At 46.7% G+C, this 20,788-nt stretch overlaps 1 protein-coding gene across 1 annotated transcript in view; it reads right to left on the reverse strand.

Moving 5' to 3' along the window:
* Positions 1 to 8,725: 8,725 nt before the first annotated feature.
* cep162 (centrosomal protein 162) overlaps positions 8,726 to 20,788 on the reverse strand; it is a 42,323-nt gene continuing 30,260 nt past the window's right edge. Inside the window, exons 23-28 of the mRNA XM_072461528.1 lie at positions 18,285 to 18,591; positions 16,251 to 16,383; positions 15,575 to 15,716; positions 15,013 to 15,111; positions 10,348 to 10,482; positions 8,726 to 9,814 (exon numbers count right to left, since the gene is read on the reverse strand). Of these exons, the coding sequence (XP_072317629.1) occupies positions 9,605 to 9,814; positions 10,348 to 10,482; positions 15,013 to 15,111; positions 15,575 to 15,716; positions 16,251 to 16,383; positions 18,285 to 18,591 (1,026 nt within the window). The 3' untranslated portion in view covers positions 8,726 to 9,604. The remainder of the gene's footprint in view (positions 9,815 to 10,347; positions 10,483 to 15,012; positions 15,112 to 15,574; positions 15,717 to 16,250; positions 16,384 to 18,284; positions 18,592 to 20,788) is intronic.

Consider the following 20,788-nt stretch of genomic DNA (forward strand, 5'->3'; position numbering starts at 1 on the left):
AAAGAAATTCTCCCATTGCGAAAAGGCTCTCCTGGGCACAGTTTGGGCGGTGAAACACTTCTCGAACTACGTTGGTGGCCAAAAGCTGATCATAAGCACAAATCACCAGCCGGTGACATTCCTGGCCAACCAGAGACTCAGAGACGGGGTGGTGACTAACGCCAGGGTGGCGTCATGGTTAATGGCTCTCCAAAGCTTCGACATTGAAGTGCGCTACGCCCAAAACCATAAGTCCCACTTAGGCATGGAGCTAGCTGCGTGTCAACAGTGCGAAGAGGACATGCCAATGCTAGCCACCCCGTACCCCGAACCCCCACCAGCGGTGCCGACCCGGCACCACTACTTTGATCCAAACACGTGTCAAGGACTGCCTACCGTATATGTGGATGGATGCTCGTTTCACCATGAAACACTCGCCCGAGCCGGTGCAGGTGTGGCCTGGCTTCACAACCAACCACTGGAACCCCAAAAATTCCAGCTCGGGCCACAAACATCACAATATGCTGAGATTGCGGCCATAGTGATAGCACTTGAACAGGCAACTACATACGGTGTAGACACGCTGGTCATTTGCACAGACTCAAACTACGCCCGACTCAGTTTCATATGCCACCTGCCTTTGTGGAAAACAAATGGCTTTGTCACAGCGGCTAGAAAGCCAGTAAAACACAAAGACCTGTTTGTAACTTGCAACCGACTAGTCGAAAACAACAAAATGCAAGTCTACTGGAAGAAGGTCCGCGGCCACTCTAAAGAACCTGGTCCAGACAAAGACCTTAACGACCTAGCCGACTCCCTAGCGAAACAAGGGGCCCTTGAAGGGGCCCCCTGGCACCTCCAGGCTGACTCACTGGACAGTGAATCGATGCCCACCCAACCCACCCTTTCGGTTGACGCGATCACACGGGCCCGCGCCGTCGCCGGACCGCCCCAGCCCAACCGCAACCCTCTAGAAGTGTCTCCGACCTTCACCTCTTCTGACCTTGTGTCTCTGCAAGCAGCCGATGTGGCCATAAGCCGCATCATCGGTTTCCTTTCTGACCCTGCGCCGAGTGCCATCCCTCCTGATGCACTCGCCGCCGACGCATCTCTCGCCGCGCTGTGGCGCACAAGAGAGAACTTGACCTTGCGTCATGGACTGCTGGTGTTTGCCTCTGAGATCCTCACTGCACCAGCATTTGTGGTACCTCAGAGCCTCCGGGGGGTTATGCTGACGCACGCACACGACGCGCCAACAGCTGGCCACCGGGGGGTCAACGCCACATACGAAGCTCTGCGACAAGTGGCCTACTGGCCACACATGAAAAATGATGTACAAGAGTACATACAGGGATGCCTGGTCTGCTGCCAGTTCCAACCTTCCAAGCCGCTCCACCGAGCACCGCTCCAAAAGAAAGGAATCTCGTTCCCATGGTCAGACATTCAGATAGATTGGGTTGGACCGTTGACGAAGGAGGAAATAAATACATCCTGATGGTCACCTGCGCCTTCACCAAGTGGGTGGAAGGCCTACCAGCGCCAAACGATACAGCCCAAACCACAGCCTACCTACTCATGAACCACGTGTTCTCACGCTTCGGCCTGCCAGGTAGGATCGACTCCGACCAGGGAACCCACTTCACAGCGGAAGTAATGACCCAGCTGTGGCAGACGCTGGGTGTGAAAGCCTCCTTTCACATCAGCCACCACCCGATGGCCTCGGGCCAGGTGGAACGGACAAACAGAACGGTGATTAGCATACTGAAAAAGTACGTTGCGTCCAACCAGAAAGACTGGGATGTGAAACTCCCGCTAGTCCTGATGGCCATCCGAGCCACGCCCAACAGGTCGACGGGCATCGCCCCATTTGAACTCATGACTGGCCGACAGATGACCCTCCCCCTACACCTGTTGTACAAACCGGGCGAGGCTAGCATCGCAACCGCCTACACCACCCACCAATACATGGCGGACCTACAGGAGCACCTGAAAGCGACCTTCTCTTTCGCTCAAAAGAAGCTTGAGAAAAGCGCAGAGGGTCGCAAGGCTTATTACGATCAGAAAGCCTCAAACGACGAGCTCCAGATCGGGGACAAGGTATGGTATTACATCTTCGCGCATCCGATCGGACAGACAAGAGACGGGCTAACCAAGCTAACCCGAAAGCTCCTCCCACGCTGGTCGGGACCCCACGAGATCGTCAACAAACTATCTCCGGTGATGTACCAGGTGAAGATTACCAAAGGACGCAGAGAACCTACTCTGAAATGGGTTCATCGCAACCAAATCAAAGCGCACAAAAACCCCATGGGACATGTCAGGGACGCTGATAGTTCCAATTAGATCACAACTCTAACAAAACACACGCTCCGTTAGGGACTGTACTAACAATCGTTTTGCACGGATTGTAAAGTCGACTAACACTAACGGCTAAAACCTAATCACCAAAGAGTTACGTGTTAGCGCCTCTAAAAGACCCCCCATATGTGTGTTGACAGGAACATGTGGCCACAACGCCTCCTCCTGGTGGCATGTGTTGCTCACCTCGTTAGTCCAGAGACTGTGGAGCTGGGGCCCGACGCCGGTATTGTGCTAAAGGACCAACCCGGACTCCTCATAACGAACGTTCGCCTACACACTCAAAAGATTTTTGCTAGGTTCAACCCCCACAAGGTGTACGAACAAAATATGCCCATCGCCGAGCTCACCAGCGTGGCAGGCAACCTCTGGAGCCAGAGCATAGTCCAACACGCCGTGACTGACATCATACACATGCTAGAGCAACTCGAGAAGTTCACTACAACTCGCGCAGAGCTTACAAGCCAACCCACACGACCAAAACGCTTCCTGGGAGGTATCCTAGCTGCTGCATCAGCGGTGGGAACCCTATTTAACCTGGGTATGACCACAGCCAACACCATTAGCATTTCGTCCATCAAACGTCACATCAGTGAACTACAGGCCGAAATACCAGGCATTAGAACCCAACTCGCCCAACAGAAAGAGGACGTAGTAACCTTAGGTGAAGCCCTCCGGAGTACGGTGTTAGTTGTAAACAGCCATAGCGCGGCGTTAAACAAAACTATGCAGGCGTTCAGCAAACTACAACACATCATGAAGTTGGATATCTCACACACGCTACTAGTTTCTATGCTCATGAACGACGTCCTCCGTGATGTTAGTTCCTCCGTCGATAGCCTAGCAATGGGCCGCATTCCCCCATACCTGGTGCCACTGTCCTTAGTACAGAGTGTGCTAGCCTCAGCTACGCACGACCAGGTGACGCCCCTGCAGGCCCACCTTGCCTACACACTCGGGAGTGCGATCCCCGTTTTTATTAATGCCCTAGAGCGCGAAGTAGCATCCCTGATTAACCTACCGATCGTGTCAATGGACAACGTCTACAGACTTAAGGATGTAGTCAATGTCGGAGCGTGGCAGGGCGATGTACACGTCAAAGTACAAACCCCAAACGTCATTGCGTATCATGAAAATGATCCGGACTTGTACCTGACGCCAAACTTAGGAATGTGCTCCCTCATGAAGGACATGCACTACCTCTGCCCAAGCAAACCGTTCATCCGTGACAGTACAGGCGGCGTTTGCGGTTTAAAACCCATGACAGCGGGTAGCAAGTGCCCGACCCTCGTGACAGCGCGAGACCAGGTCACGGAGACCCGGGCTGAAATAGTTGGGGGCCGCTGGCTCGTGAACACTCCCCTCCGAGAGGCGACCCTCCACTATGACAAGCACGACACAGCATCACGAGTTGTTCTGCCGAGCCAAACCATGTGGGTGGACGTCCCGGCTGATGCCATCCTCCATGTCGGGGACGTCGCCCTATTTCACCTTAACCCAGACCAATACGAGTCTACAGTTGAGGTTCCCGAGTTCTTCGCTAAGAAAGCTTTGGAACTTCAAACGGAGACCATCGCACAGATGGCCTACGAGGGCGCCCAAATTGTAGATATTGCGCCCGTCGATCAGCTCCTCAAGGAGATAGCGAGCCGCCCCCAGACACCTATCCAACCTGTAAGCTACTCCTGGTCAGGCCCCGACACCCTACTCGCCGTAGTCATAGGTCTCGGATACGCCGCAACCGTGGCGTCGACCCTGGTCTTGTACAAGAGAATTCAGAGACTTAGAAACCGTTGGAAACCCCAGACAACTGGGAAGCCCGGGTGGGGTAGGAACAGGGCCCAAAACAAAGGCCCGACCCGCGGTAACGCCATATATCAGGCCGGAGAAGGAAATGGCGGGTCCCAAACCCCTCGCCAGGCTGTCGTCTTACAAATCCCAGACCGCGTCTAACGCAGGCGCCACCTACTGGAGCTTGGGAAACTGTAGCCAAATCCCCAACTTACAGCTGGTCCTAAGCCCGCAAAGTCCCCACCACTAGCCTCGTATGTTAATCTCCACTGCATGCAAACCATAGAGTAGAATACCCTGTCACCTGTTTCGAACAGAAGCGTTCCAACCTAGAAGTTACCCTTGGCCAGGGTGAAACGCTTGTCAGGAACCTTGTTAACCACTTTCGTTTTCTTTCCTACTATAGACATCCACTTGGATCTAATTTTGTACCTCGATACTACGTAAGCTACCTCGGTGTCTTAGAATCTTGTTGCTATGCCCAAATTCTTGCACTAGGAGTCAAGAGCTCTTGCATGGTTTACCACTCCCTCTGAGGACGATGCGCTGAGAGTTAGTAGCCTAGGGATAGTGTAACACCCACTAGCACCTGCCCCTCAGCCCAAATAGGATAAAGCGACCAGACCAGATGCTTCTTCATCGGAGAACCAACGGCCAATTGGGGGGTTGTAGGGGAATGGAGATGGACATTCCACGGCCAGATAACAGAAAATCTCTTCGAACATTGGGGGTTTTTCTTTCTCCCTCTCTCCCTCACCACAGGGAGTCGCTGTGACTGTTTTGGTGTTAACAGATCTTCCCCCCCCACAGTCTTACAGGAAGATGCCCCGAGGAAAATCGTGTTTTATGTGATTATGCCATGAATGTTTGTCCGAATCAACTCCCTACACCGCATGGTTCACCTTGTGTTACGTATTTGTCCACTGTTTAAGGTTTTATATTCCCAATGCTTTAAACTCTAGTGCCCATCACAGGTGAAAGAAGATGTAAAATGTGTCTACCTCAAGAAATAATGTGCACAAACTGCCAAAAGTGTTAACGTGTAAATGTTAAAACAGGGTTCAATGTTTTTGCCATTATTATTTACGTTACTCCAGTTTATTTTCTCGGCCAGGAAGTTTTCGCTGTAGCGCCCGACCCTTTCGCTCCCAGCATGCCCAGCGGGCCAGGTATCAAAAGGACGCTCCGAGCCAGAAACGCTCTCTTCTCTTCTCATCCCTTTGTGTTCAAGCCTTTGTCTTGTCCCTTGAAAGCCGTCGCCACGGACGGGCCTTTCACCTTTTTCCTTTGTCTCAACGATAATCCGTCCGACACGTGGTCGACAAGGCCAGGCCAGCCCTGGACTCAGGAACCACCTGGAAATCAGCTTAAGCGCTAAACCGGACTGAGACTATCTTTGCTACCTCGTTTTCGCTTTTTGAAGTAACCTACGCCGTTTACGTGGATCAGCGCTACATTCTCTCCTGAGGAGAGGCCGCGTGAGGAGCTAACACGCCGCCAAAGCGTTCTACCGCGAAGGAACTCCTGGACATCGCCCCGTTGCCACCGGCGACAAGGACCTTACAGCCGCCGCTACCTCCTCCGCTCCACGCGACGCATCGCTCCGCGGCCGCCGCCCGCTTCAAGGACGTCGCAGCACACCGCTCCACGCGACGCATCGCTCCGCGGCCGCCGCCCGCTTCAAGGACGTCGCAGCACACCGCTCCACGCGACGCATCGCTCCGCGGCCGCCGCCCGCTTCAAGGACGTCGCAGCACACCGCTCCACGCGACGCATCGCTCCTCGGCCGCTGCCCGCTTCAAGGACTTCGCAGCACGCCCCCTGCCTCCGCCGCCACACCGCTCCACGCGACGCCTCGCTACGGACCTCGACCACGGACAAGGACCAGCCGGACCGAGTCTCTACAGAACCGTAAGCCGAGTCCATTGTGCGGTTATCTTGTGGCGTGATTTGGGTAGAGCTCAGCTGTTCCTCCTCCCTTTAGCTTCTCACTTTCCCTCTTTTTGATATAGATTAGTATAGACACGTTTGATTATCAAAGGCAAAACCCTGGTTTAACATTGTCTGCATGAAATTTGCTGTCAAATCTGATATAACATCACCCGTGATTTACCTGTGCACATTTCTGCTCCGGTGTTTTGATTACCCCTTTTGATAAATAAACCACACGAAAGAGTTATTGACTATTGTTTGTTTGATTAGACTATGTGTAAGTCCCTGAATCGTGAAACACCCTTCAGACCTTGTTAACGAGCGCGATTAAGGACCGTATCTTAGCTCTTTGGGTTTAACCCTGGTGCCCCGTCTTGTCTCGTTTCTGCTAAGAAATCCCCCTTAATCATAAACTGAATACATGTAGTTTGAGACCCTACAGAGCTAATGCTAACGGCCGTAGCTCGATTTAAAGTGAGCTAATGCTAATGACGTAGCTCGATTTAAAGTGAGCTAATGCTAACGACTGTAGCTCGATTTAAAGTGAGCTAATGCTAACGGCCGTAGCTCGAATTAAAGTGAGCTAATGCTAATATAGCTCTTAATAATAATAATGAAAACTAAGATAATAATAAAAAAAAGAAAATAAGATAATAATTAAAAAAGAAAGAGATAATAATAAAAAGAAAGAGATAATAATATTAAAAATAAGAAATAATAATAAAAAATATAGCCACAAGCGGCAATGATCGGCCCTCGCCACGCCACAAGAGGAGGGGGCGCTAACGCGCCCCAATGGTCCTTTTATTACACCTACTGCTGAATCTGTGACGCTGTCACATCTCCCCTTTGCTTTACATTCAGAAAGCAATTTTATTTTGAATTCTTGGCAAACCGTGACTCTGTATAAAAATGTAGATAACTTTTGAAGGTCGAGCCCTGAAGATCAGTCTCACCAAATGTCAGGTGAATAGGCTAACGCCCTGGGAGGAGTTCGTAAAAGTACTAAGTATAAGCATGTTCAAATTTCAGAGATCTGGCAATTCTGGCAAAAACACCTCAACAAATATGACATGGGTGTTTTGGGCTTTTTTACTGGCATTCAAAATAGAATTTTGTGCAAAATCTGATACATTTTGGGAGAACTAAGTTTTGTGGTCCCCATTCAAAAAGCTATTTTATTTTAAATTCTTGGCAATTTTATCTAATTCCTTCTTTCCTGGAGTCAACATGTTTTTGTCTTTTTGTTGTTATTGTTTCAAGTTCGAACCAAAGTCACTTTCTCATCTTAAATCATCTTAAATCTTCTTCACAGACAGAATGTTCTCACCCACAAACAGGAGCAGAGCCAGAGCCGTCCATCGAGAATCCTCCGCTCCGTCTCTCACTCGCACTTGTCTCTTCTACTCCCTCCTTTTCACTCTACCATTTTCACCCCCTCTCCTGTGTCTCCTCCTCTCTCTTTCCCCCTCTCCAGTCTCTTTTTCTTCTCTCCTTCTCGTTCCCTCTTTCTTCTTCTCCTTCCCTCTCTCTTCTCCTTCCCTCTTTCTTCTCTGTTCTTCTTCCCCCTCTCCTCCTTCCCCTTCCCTCTCCTCTTTCCCTCTCTTCTCCTTCCCTCTCCTCTTTCTTCTTCTCCTTCCCTCTTCTTCTCCTTCCCTCTTTCTTCTCTTCTTCTCCTTCCCTCTCTCCTCCCTCCCTCCCTCTTTCTTCTCCTTCCCTCTTTCTTCTCTCTTCTTCTCCTTCCCTCTCCTCCTTCCCTCTTCTTCTCTTTCCCTCTTTCTTCTTCTCCTTTCTCCTCTTCTTCTCCTTCCCCCTCTCCTCCTTCCCTCTCTTTCTTCTTCTCCTTCCCTCTCCTCTTCTCCTTCCCTCTCTTCTTCTCCTTCCCTCTCTCCTCCCTCCCTCTCTTTTTCTCCTTCCCTCTCTCTTTTTCTCCTTCCCTCTCTCTTTTTCTCCTTCCCTCTCCTTTCTTCTCCTTTCTTCGTCTCCTTCCCTCTCTCTTCTCTGTCGAACACTGGCAGCTTTAAGACACACACTTCTGCTCCTCCAAACCTGCTCTGGCTCCTCCCCCTTCTCCTTCTCCTCCTCTTCCTTCTCTAAACCAGACTCTCATTTCACAATGAGCTGATGTCTAAGAAAGTATCAGACTTGACCTTTGACCCATATGATATGCCTTATTTTATGTGTCAAGAGCCTGATTCACAGGTCAAGAGCCGGATTTTACCAATTTCATTTTATTTATTCTGATTAGTTTTTCATATTTATTTATTTATTATGTTATTTAACTCTTAATATTTGATTTTTTCTAAATCTCTCTGGCAAAAATGAATGAGAAATTTATTCCCGGAACAGAGACTAATGAGATGCATTAAAGAAAGTTTAATTACACTGAACTACAACATATACATCAGCTAAATATGAACATAAATATCAACACAAATATCAGCTAAATATCAATATAAATATCAATATAAATACCAGCTAAAAGCAACAGAATCGGGAAATACTTATAACTGGGGGAAATGTTTAGTAACAGTATAATGTGTTTGTCATAATGAGATAAATACGAGTAAAATATGTCGAATTTAAGACATTTACTGAACAATTTTGTGGCAATAAACTAAATAAAATATCAAATAACAAAACAAACGTGTACAAAATGATTTACATTCACAAGTTTGTTCAGATCCTGAGAAAATAATCAGTTTTAGTTCCACTGCCACGTCAACGACACGTATTTACTGACACCTAGTGGTGAACGTGTTCCCTGCAGCATCTTTCAGGCTTCACATCTTTTTAAAAACTACAAAGTCAAACTTTCAGCGCACGTTTCTGTCATTTCACAACACGTGGAACAAAGATGCCTCCGGGATATAAAAGGAACAGACTCTTTAGCCTGTAATTATGTAAAACATTTCAACTGATCAGAGTCCAGTAAAAACATATAAATCTGAACCAGCCAAAAGTGTCCTGGATCTTACTCACGAAAAAGCCAAATAAATCTGGTCCAGTCTCGTCAGAAAAGAATGATTTAATTATAATAACTTGACTGAGGAGGGAATCCGTTTGAAATCAGGCTAAAAAAACCTACTAAAAATGAAGTAAAAAAATAGTTAGAATGAGTCTGGTGATGTGAAGGGGCTTTAACAACACAGAGGAGCTTCATCACGTACATGTCGAGATGGAGTGAAAGAGTTGTGATGTTCAGCCTGCATGTTTGTGTTCACGTGGTGTGTAAAGCGGTCCTCCATGTTTGTGTTCACGTGGAGTGTAAAGCGGTCCTCCATGTTTGTGTTCACGTGGTGTGTAAAGCGGTCCTCCGTGTTTGTGTTCACGTGGAGTGTAAAGCGGTCCTCCATGTTTGTGTTCACGTGGTGTGTAAAGCGGTCCTCCATGTTTGTGTTCACGTGGAGTGTAAAGCGGTCCTCCGTGTTTGTGTTCACGTGGTGTGTAAAGCGGTCCTCCGTGTTTGTGTTCACGTGGTGTGTAAAGCGGTCCTCCGTGTTTGTGTTCACGTGGTGTGTAAAGCGGTCCTCCATGTTTGTGTTCACGTGGTGTGTAACGCGGTCTGGAGCGGCCCGGGGCCCGGCAGGACCACGCCTTGTTTCTGCAGGTGTCGGATGATGTCCAGGATGGAGTCCAGCTCCAGCCTGAAGCGCTCCAGCTCACGGCTTTTGTTCTGAGCCAAACACTTCCACTTCTCCAGCTCCACCTGCAGGGCCACGCCCCCCGGCAGAGCTGCACCGATCGCCTGCAACTGCCACGGAAAGGGGCGGGGCGAGAAGGGGAGGAGCGAGAAGGGCAGGGGCGAGAAGGGGAGTGGTGAGAAGGGCAGGGGCAAGAAGGGGCGGGGCGAGAAGGGGAGGGGCGAGAAGGGGAGGGGCGAGAAGGTTTAGAGGGGCAGAGTGAGAAGGGCGGGGCGAGAACGGGTGGTTTAGAGGGGCGTGACAAGAAGGAGTGGTTTAGAGGGGCGTGACAAGAAGGAGTGGTTTAGAAGGGCGGGGCAAGAAGGGGTGGTTTTGAGGGTAGGGTCAGAGGGGAGGTTTAGAGGGGGCGGGGTCAGAGGAGGGAAAGATGCATCATTTTAGTTGTATTTTAGTCAAAAGGTCCAGAATACTTTTCCCGTTTGCAGTAAACGTAATAAACGATTGAGCTGAACATTCACATAACATTACACAGATAAACATATGTAACTGATCAGCTGCATTTTGATGCTTTGACAAAAATAATCTTTCTTAAACGTGCAGAGGCGCAGAGAGAGAGAGTGCATTTATCTGAACACGTCCAAACCTGCTGCAGGTCTCTGTGGCGCTGCTGTTGTCTCGTCTCCATGTTCAGGACTTTCCTCTCCAGACTCCAGAGCAGCTTCACCTCAGGACTCTGACAGTCCCGCGCCTCCTTCAGCTCCTCCCCCGCCTCCTTCAGCTCCTCCCCCGCCTCCTTCAGCTCCTCCAGACACCGAGACAGCTGCAGCGCAAACATGAACATAAAACTACATCAACACTTTTGTCAATCTGTGATGGTCATTTAAATGTACCGTATTTTCTGGACTACAAGTCGCACCTTTTTTCATAGTTTTGGGGTGCGACTCTACTCCAGAGCGACTTATGTGATATTATTTGTCATTTTCACACCGGCAACCACAAGAGGGCGCTCTAGGCTCTAAGCGACGCAGAAGAAGAATCTGCACCTCCTCTGGAGTTTGTGGAGTTGTTTAGAAGTGACACAGAGGAAGAAGAATTCAATGGATTTAGTGATTTGGGGTAAAACTGATGCTTTGGTAAACTTGTTAGCATGTTCTTTATGCTATAGTTATCTGAATAACTGTTCATATGTTACGTTAACATACCAGACACTTACCACAGTTCTGTCTGTACCTCATGTAGCTGAAGGTGTTAGCGTTAGCATACGTACACCTATTCACCATGATCTCTAATCTCTTATTATTTTAAATTGTGTAAAAGATAAAATGTCTGTTCTTGGTCTTGGAGTTTATCAAAATAAATTTCCCCCAAAAATGCGACTTATGTTTTTTCTTCTCTATTATGTGTTTTTTTGCTGGTGCCACATATAGTCCAGAAAATCAGTGTTTAATAGAAACGATACGCTAACGACAACCTAAATCCTTTCATTTTTTGTGATATTTTGACTCTATATATGACATTTTTCAGACGCTGCAGGTGAAAAAAACAACAATTTTTTTCCTTATGTTTAAAGTTGATGTTAAACACGATTTTTGTTCAGTTTAAAAAAGAAGAGTTTATAAAGAAAATTGTGGGACGTATAAATGTGAAAAATGAATAGAGTCGGCTTCATTTTGTGTCAGACTTAAAACATGTATAAAGAGGATTTTAGATCTTTCATTTAGTTTTTGAGTAGTTTATTAAACATTGGCATAAAAAGTTTTTTCAGTGCAGGAGCTGCTTTCAAAATAAAGCCACACAGCGCTTTTATTCCACGTTTTTAAACATGAAAAACCAATAGAAGAACCTCGTGCCTTTCAGAACATGTTTGCGGAGGTCTGGAGCAGGTGGAGGACCCCACACACACAGCTCTATCGTTTCCATTCAAACGAGATGAAGTTCCCCTGAGTGCGTTCAAGCGCCCCCTACAGGCCGGGCGACGCGTTGAAATAAAATCCAGTTAACCTGATACCACCCACCTGCGCGCCGGCGCGCATTTTCCATATCTCAAACATCACTCTTATTTCCGTGGTCAATACCAGCAAGCCATACATTACATTACATACATCATTTTAAAGCTTATTTTCCAACAAAATGAATATGTCATTGATTCACATTGAAAAATATGCCCCAAGAAGCAATTGCCAATAGTTTGTGAGAAAGTCTCAACTTTTACAAACGCATGTCCTGTTTGCTGTTTATGACGGACGAAACGGCTTTAAGTCTGTACATTCTTCTGCTCAGTCTGTCCATAAGGATCCATAGAAAAACAATATCCACTTGTATTTTTCCTGAAGTTTTCCGATTTCGAGATATTGTCAAGTAAACAAAGTTTTCTCCTCTGATGATATTCAGGATGAAGGCTCGTCCGGCACATTTCTCCGTCCATAACAAATGACCTGTTTGACTTATAAGATGGTGTTTGGCATCGATCTTTTTTTCAGACTGTTACCTACAGAATGAGACCATCCACCATTTTTTCTGTCCACGGGTTTGTTTTTTACAGCCGCCGCAAAAAAAAAAGCGCTGCTTCCGACGCGCGCATGCATCTTGTTTTTAGCCCTTAGCTAATGCTAGCGGTGACGTAGCAGACTTTGACATATTATTCTAGCCAATAAGAATAGCTTTAGAAAAGTGGGTGGGACTTAGTGTTTATTCACACAGAATCATCTGTATCCTCGTGCGTAAAGGCTGTAAAGAGCCAGATTTTTGGGCAGGAGGCGACTAGATTTTACGCATCACGTTTTCTGATTTTATTAGCTTTTTGGACGCACATTTTGTTAGATATATGTATTATTATACCAATACAAAAATAAAACAAAAATATTATATATATATATATATATTTTTTTTTAACCTCTATATGGGAAATTCATGGGTAAACTCATGTTTACACATTTTCACATACATTGTTTTTAGCAGTTATAATAGTTATTAGTGGCCTACAAAACATCCAAATGTATGTTTTATGATCATAGAGGAACTAAAATTGTAATAAAACAGTTTGGCACAGTTGGCACATATTTGGATCACTTGTTCCGAATATACTTTTTGATACAAAAAGGTCAACAGCACCAAAATGCCTGTTCCTAGAGATCTGAAACTTTACACAGTTGTTGTCAACAAGATAAACATCATGTACAGTGAACAGCATATGCACACAATGAAGTATGTCATGCTCAGGACCATTACAAATTGACAATATTCAGGCGAGACTAAAAAAACGATGTTTTGTTTATGTTTGGGCTTCTGTAGTGTAAGTTCTGAAGCCCTGACAGTGTTCATGTGCACATGAAACTAGAAGGACTAAGCTTTCTAATGATGCATCACACTTGCATGTGGAACGTAAGATCCTCTTTTAATGAGCAATGCCATTTGGGTCCAACCAGTGTGCACAGGGCCAAAGAGGCGGATGGGAACAGGTTAAGATCCAAATGTTTTGAATATTGCAAAAAATCTATAAAAATGTTGTGATCGCAGAAGAGCACATTTTTAAGGTTTATAATTTCACTTCACAGGAAATTACCCAGCAAACACTGGGCCAAAACTCATCTAATGTCAGCTTGTTTTTTGACATATAAAAATTAGGGCTGGGCAACGATTACAATTTTTAATCGCGATTAATCGCATTATTTCCCTGATTAATCACGATTAATCGCATTTTTACGTGAAAAATTCTAAATGAATTCAAAAGAAGTGTAAAGTGCATCAGCATTTTTATTCAGTAGTAGTTAAATAAAATATTAAGTATTCACTTGCCACAAAATCCTGAGCCACAATCATTAAAGATGAACAGGCCACTTCAGAGGGAACGTCAGAAACATTGTAATCTCATTAAACATTAGACACTCACAACACATTTTAGGAGCAGCAGAACCAGTCTAGTACCAAATGTCCCTAAACCAGAAAACACTTCACTACAGTTTGTACATTCTTAGAACTTGACACTAAAGCGCCATAATATTAGTTGTGCAAACAAACACTTAGCCAGTTAAATACAAATAAATACATTGTGTATATTTTAACTTAAACAACGTCATCAAACACAAAACTAAAGCTTATTGCCACTGCCGGGGCATTGAAAAGAACCAGACAAGTTTGTAGATTCCTAAAACTGGGTGTTTTTTTATTCCTCTGCACTAAGCCAGTTGCTAAAGCACCAGATTATTCACGTTTTCAGATGATAAAGACGCGCGCCGGGCCCTTCTCGCGGATCTCCCCAGCTACGGCCCCCGGCGGGACCTGCTCACGCGGGCCCCCGGCGGGACCTGCTCACGCGGGCCCCCGGCGGGTTGCCTTGGTTGGCGCCTATAGCAGCTGACTTTGTAAAGTTAATAAACCAAAGCCATGGTCCAACATTAAACTCCATTTACACCACGAGAAAAGCAACACAGCACAACTCCTCCACTGAGCATGTGCAGGACGACTCAGACGCACGTCTGCTGCAGAGTGTTTTCTACGGACATGAGTCCGGGGCGTCGAGAACGAGCGTCCGGTGCGTTTGTCTTTCTAATGGACACGCGCTCAAATTCTGCGTCGAGCGCGATTCGGCCGCAGCGGTTTGTACGAGGCTTTAGAACTGGTGCGGACCAGGGGAATCCGACCTGCGTTAATACGCGTTAAAATAATTGATTGCGATAATAAATTAACGCGATAATAACGCGGTAACTTGCCCAGCCCTAATAAAAATATATGAGCGCAACTTTATTTTGTTGAATTAATGTTTAGAGAGTCAAAAAAAAAAAAAATTGTGTAAATTCTGCATAAACTTTGACTGGAGTGATGTCACTTCCTGTATGAGAGTCCCTGGAGTGATGTCACTTCCTGTATGAGAGTCCCTGGTGTGATGTCACTTCCTGTATGAGTGTCCCTGGTGTGATGTCACTTCCTGTATGAGTGTCCCTGGTGTGATGTCACTTCCTGTATGAGTGTCCCTGGTGTGATGTCACTTCCTGTATGAGTGTCCCTGGTGTGATGTCACTTCCTGTATGAGTGTCCCTGGTGTGACGTCACTTCCTGTATGAGTGTCCCTGGTGTGATGTCACTTCCTGTATGAGTGTCCCTGGTGTGATGTCACTTCCTGTATGAGTGTCCCTGGTGTGATGTCACTTCCTGTATGAGTGTCCCTGGTGTGATGTCACTTCTTGTCATTTTCAACAGATTTTTCAAAGTTTTCTCCACAAATACCTGCTCGATCGGTGTAAAACTATAATGTATATGTACAACAGGTACAAATACAGTAAATAAAGTCAGAAAGTCGGTCCCTCCTCACCTGGGCCTGCAGTACCTCCTCTCTGCCCCGGCTCACGTTCAACGCTTGTCTCCAGCCCTGAGCCTCCTCCAGCTGCTCCTGGAGCTGCTGCACCAGGACCTGGACACACAGCGGGTCAACAACCCTCCTCCTCTGCCCTCCTCCTCCTCCTCTGCCCTCCTCCTCCTCCTCTGCCCTCCTCCTCCTCCTCTGCCCTCCTCCTCCTCTGCCCTCCTCCTCCTCCTCTGCCCTCCTCCTCCTACTACTCCTCCTCGGTCCTCCTCCTCCTCCTCGGCCCTCCTCCTCCTCCTCTGCCCTCCTCCTCCTACTACTCCTCCTCCTCTGCCCTCCTCCTCCTACTACTCCTCCTCCTCGGTCCTCCTCCTCCTCCTCGGCCCTCCTCCTCCTCCTCGGCCCTCCTCCTCCTCCTCGGCCCTCCTCCTCGGCCCTCCTCCTCCTCCTCCTCCTCTGTCCTCCTCCTCCTCTGTCCTCCTCCTCCTCTGTCCTCCTCCTCCTCTGTCCTCCTCCTCCTCTGTCCTCCTCGATACGAGGTAAATATGTGGCGACCGAGCGTGGGCGGTACCTGCTGGGCCTGGAGCTGATTGGACAGTTGTGCCACCGCGGACCCCGAGTGTTGGAGGGCGAAGGTGGAGCGGAGCTGGGCCTGGTCCCGGAGACTCTGGGCCTGGGCCGAGGACAGCTGCAGCGCGTGCTCCTCCTTCAGCCTGAAACGCACACACAGACGTTCAATCTTTTTTACGCCTTTTTGAATCGCCGAAACGGTTCCACGCGGCGTAACAATGTGTCGCGGCCGAGCACAGGGACGTGGGTGGGGATAGGGGGTTGATGAGAACGGGGATTTTCTGAGGAGTTGAGGCCCAGTCGTAGAACAAAAACAGGATGAACTCAAATGTGCAGGAATCAAGCAGAATACAACTCGAAATATTGTAGGATTTACCTCATGAGTTTTAAAAGAGGTTCCTCTCCCTAGTGACTGATTTGTACAGTTTTGTGTCACAACAGCATCAGTAAAAGCATCGATGGTAAAAGCCGCCGGCGCGTCGATAATAAAAGCCGCCCGCGCTTCTATAATAAAAGCCGCCCGCGCTTCTATAATAAAAGCCGCCCGCGCTTCTATAATAAAAGCCGCCCGCGCTTCGATAATAAGCCGCCTGCATGTCGATAAAAGCCGCTGGCGCGTCTGTAAAAGCCTGACTGACTGACAAAGCGTGAGGAGCAGGATGAGATGCGATCTAAACCTGTGGATCTGCTCCAGCGTTTGCGTCAGCGTCGTCCTCAGCTCGTCTCGTTCTTGCGCAGAGTCCGACTGAAGCCGCTGCAGTTTGAGGTTCAGGGCCGCATTCTCCTGCTGCACCTCCGAGATGTGGCTGTCTGCGCGCGCCAAACGCACAAAACACAAACATAAATGTACAGAACGCACAAAACACAGACATAAATGTACAGAACGCACAAAACACAGACATAAATGTACAGAACGCACAAAACACAGACATAAATGTACAGAACGCACAAAACACAGACATAAATGTACAGAACGCACAAAACACAGACATAAACGTACAGAACGCACAAAACACAGACATAAACGTACAGAACGCACAAAACACAGACATAAATGTACAGAATTGTTTCAATATATTTCTAATGCATTTTATTTATCAAAAGAAGAAGAATTAAAGAGCATTATTGTTGTCTTTGTTCTTTTTATTACTGGGGCTGAAATGAGTAACTTTAACAACTTATTTACTGAAAACACCTCTGTCTTTTTTTGAGTACTTTTGACTAGTTATGAAATAATAAATATTTCATAAACGTTACAATGTAATTTTCAACACAAAATCAAAATACTATTTTTGTATCTGCGTTTTTGAGTATTTATTTTCAGTATACGACATTTAGTATTGACTATCAGCCTTGTTTTCGATACTTTTCACAAGCGTCACGTACTTTACACTGATCATATACAACTTCTTTAACTTATCCTTGAGCTGGTCTTTCCCAAGCTTCTAATTTCACATTTCTTAAATACTTTTGTCATTGTATTTCAGTCATTCCGAGGCCGCATTTCCTGAGTAAATGAATGAGAGAATGTGACGTGGCGTTTACCTCTCTGTACTCTTTTATTATGAGTGCAAACAATGGCTTACTTACAAATCCACTGTCACGTTTTAAGCTCTATATTTGCAAGTTGCTGTGCTCAAAAGCAACAATTCAGCCACTATTTTGAATGCTTTTCCCCTACTTTTATCATTCAAATTTTGTCACATTTAAGACAACCTTTTATAGTATTTATGAGCTATTGTGTCAGAGGCATTTCCTTTTGTGGATCAATAACGTTTTTCTATTAATTGACGCCGTAGCTTTTGTAAAATACACCGTTTTGACCACAGTTTGTGACCATCGGCTTCAAATGTTTCGATGCACTGTACAGAACGCACAAAACAGACATAAATGTACAGAACGCACAAAACACAGACATAAATGTACAGAACGCACAAAACACAGACATGCACGAAACACAAGAAACGACAGAGTGAAATACTTTATAATACTTTTCTGATTCAGATTTACATATTTCAAGGAAACTTTTGTCATTTTTGCCCACAACTCCCCGTTCAGTTTCTTGTTCCTCAAAAGCTTTTCTAAAAACAAAAACAAAAACAAGTCAAATGATCTAGATTTAGGCTGGTGCCCCCTGCTGTGAAGAGGTTTCTGTGCAGATTTGACCAGTTTAAGTATTTCAGAATCAGATTAGAGTTATTGTAAATGATCTCAGATTTGTGGACTAATTGTGTCTCTGTGTATCAGGTTTAATCTTTAATGTCTTATAATGTTTACAGGTTTTTAACCTGCCTCAGGATGAACGGATTAACATAAGCTTTAGCGCAAACTCTGGAAGGTTTATGTTGAAGCTGTTGCTGAAAAACGTTGATTAATATGCACTGAACTAATTTAAAAGAAAAGAAAAGGGGAAAGAACAAAATACAATTGTTGCAGCCCTTTTGACCTTATTAGTTGTACACATGATTGGCACTTCTGGTCCAGCGTGAACTTCGTTGGTTTAAATGGAGAACGAGGGGAAAGTCTGGGTCTAAATTATGCTCTACAGTAGGGTTAGTAGGGATTTGGGTAAAATATCCAACGTTCACGCGACCCACAAGTCAACACTGCACGACTCCCTGAGCCTGAAACTACTTTTTAGTCTGCGTAGTACTCTTTTCTCTGGAGGTCGCAGCCGTGTGTGTGAAGAAGGCTTAAAGGTCACGTCTCACCTGTGAACTCTGTGGGCTGGTATGTTTTGTCACACGCGCTCAGAGCGGGGAACGTTTCCGTGGTCCGGCACGACTCGGGGGCGGGTTTGCCGGGCGGAGCCTGCCGCCTGGCCTCCGCAGCCCGGCCCTCTGCTCTCGGGACGGGCGCCGGCAGCGTGCCCCGCCTCTCCCTCTGCAGGCGGTCCACGACCCTGGTCAGGTCCTGGATGGTCCGGGACTTGGTGGAGAGCTCCTGGTTCAGGCGCTCGATCCGGAGTCCGAGCGCCGCCTCCGTCTGGAGCTGGTGACGGCCGGAGCTGACGTGAGCCTGGAACCACAGCGGTCAGTTTGAAGTACTAGTTTAGTCTGGTTCAGTCCTGCTGGTACTAGTTTAGTCTGGTTCAGTCCTGCTGGTACTAGTTTAGTCTGGTTCAGTCCTGCTGGTACTAGTTTAGTCTGGTTCAGTCCTTCTGGTACTAGTTTGGTCTGGTTCAGTCCTGCTGGTACTAGTTTGGTCTGGTTCAGTCCTTCTGGTACTAGTTTAGTCTGGTTCAGTCCTTCTGGTACTAGTTTAGTCTGGTTCAGTCCTTCTGGTACTAGTTTAGTCTGGTTCAGTCCTTCTGGTACTAGTTTGGTCTGGTTCAGTCCTTCTGGTACTAGTTTGGTCTGGTTCAGTCCTGCTGGTACTAGTTTGGTCTGGTTCAGTCCTGCTGGTACTAGTTTGGTCTGGTTCAGTCCTTCTGGTACTAGTTTAGTCTGGTTCAGTCCTTCTGGTACTAGTTTAGTCTGGTTCAGTCCTTCTGGTACTAGTTTAGTCTGGTTCAGTCCTTCTGGTACTAGTTTGGTCTGGTTCAGTCCTGCTGGTACTAGTTTAGTCTGGTTCAGTCCTTCTGGTACTAGTTTAGTCTGGTTCAGTCCTTCTGGTACTAGTTTAGTCTGGTTCAGTCCTTCTGGTACTAGTTTGGTCTGGTTCAGTCCTGCTGGTACTAGTTTAGTCTGGTTCAGTCCTGCTGGTACTAGTTTAGTCTGGTTCAGTCCTTCTGGTACTAGTTTGGTCTGGTTCAGTCCTGCTGGTACTAGTTTGGTCTGGTTCAGTCCTTCTGGTACTAGTTTAGTCTGGTTCAGTCCTTCTGGTACTAGTTTAGTCTGGTTCAGTCCTTCTGGTACTAGTTTAGTCTGGTTCAGTCCTTCTGGTACTAGTTTGGTCTGGTTCAGTCCTGCTGGTACTAGTTTGGTCTGGTTCAGTCCTTCTGGTACTAGTTTGGTCTGGTTCAGTCCTGCTGGTACTAGTTTGGTCTGGTTCATACTAGTTTGGTCTGGTTCAGTCCTTCTGGTACTAGTTTGGTCTGGTTCAGTCCTTCTGGTACTAGTTTGGTCTGGTTCAGTCCTGCTGGTACTAGTTTGGTCTGGTTCAGTCCTTCTGGTACTAGTTTGGTCTGGTTCAGTCCTGCTGGTACTAGTTTGGTCTGGTTCAGTCCTGCTGGTACTAGTTTACTCTGGTTCAGTCCTTCTGGTACTAGTTTAGTCTGGTTCAGTCCTTCTGGTACTAGTTTGGTCTGGTTCAGTCCTGCTGGTACTAGTTTACTCTGGTTCAGTCCTTCTGGTACTAGTTTGGTCTGGTTCAGTCCTGCTGGTACTAGTTTGGTCTGGTTCAGTCCTTCTGGTACTAGTTTGGTCTGGTTCAGTCCTGCTGGTACTAGTTTGGTCTGGTTCAGTCCTTCTGGTACTAGTTTGGTCTGGTTCAGTCCTTCTGGTACTAGTTTGGTCTGGTTCAGTCCTGCTGGTACTAGTTTACTCTGGTTCAGTCCTTCTGGTACTAGTTTGGTCTGGTTCAGTCCTTCTGGTACTAGTTTAGTCTGGTTCAGTCCTGCTGGTACTAGTTTACTCTGGTTCAGTCCTGCTGGTACTAGTTTGGTCTGGTTCAGTCCTGCTGGTACTAGTTTACTCTGGTTCAGTCCCCAGGCTGAGAAATAGATTTTCAAAGTTAGGGGCCCCCAAGCAATTTCAGGGTCCACAAGCGCGCGCGGCATCGCGGCGTCATAAGAACAAGATAAATGTGTTGTTTTAAACCTGGTTATTAGCATGTAAAACAATTTAAATACTTGTATCTGTTATTTGATATGAAGGGAACAAATACTGAATCATATAAAACTGTTTAATTCAATATAATAATGTTTCTTAGATATAAAATAAATACTGTTTACAGCATTTGACACAAGGAGATCTTGTGGAATATATGAAATCACGTCCTACAAAATAAACTACTAACATATATACATTGCCCCGAAAATTAGACCGGGCATTTCCGAGGACACGTGAACGCAACACAAACGCAGCGGCCAATCAGATGCCCGCTTTCATCGATATTAGATCACGGAGACCGCTCGGCCAATGAGAAGCGAGAAGACATGCAAAGTGGGCATGTCTGTCAAAACGAAACTTAAGCGATGAAAATGCCCCGAATATCGCCAAATTACTAGTTAAATCTTGATCCCCTCCTATTTCAAACCGCGGGCCCGCCGGAG

This window comes from Eucyclogobius newberryi, unplaced genomic scaffold (assembly GCF_026437365.1).
Source record: "Eucyclogobius newberryi isolate DKJ021-1_F unplaced genomic scaffold, fEucNew1.0.hap1 SCAF_3, whole genome shotgun sequence".
NCBI classification, from domain to species: domain Eukaryota; kingdom Metazoa; phylum Chordata; class Actinopteri; order Gobiiformes; family Gobiidae; genus Eucyclogobius; species Eucyclogobius newberryi.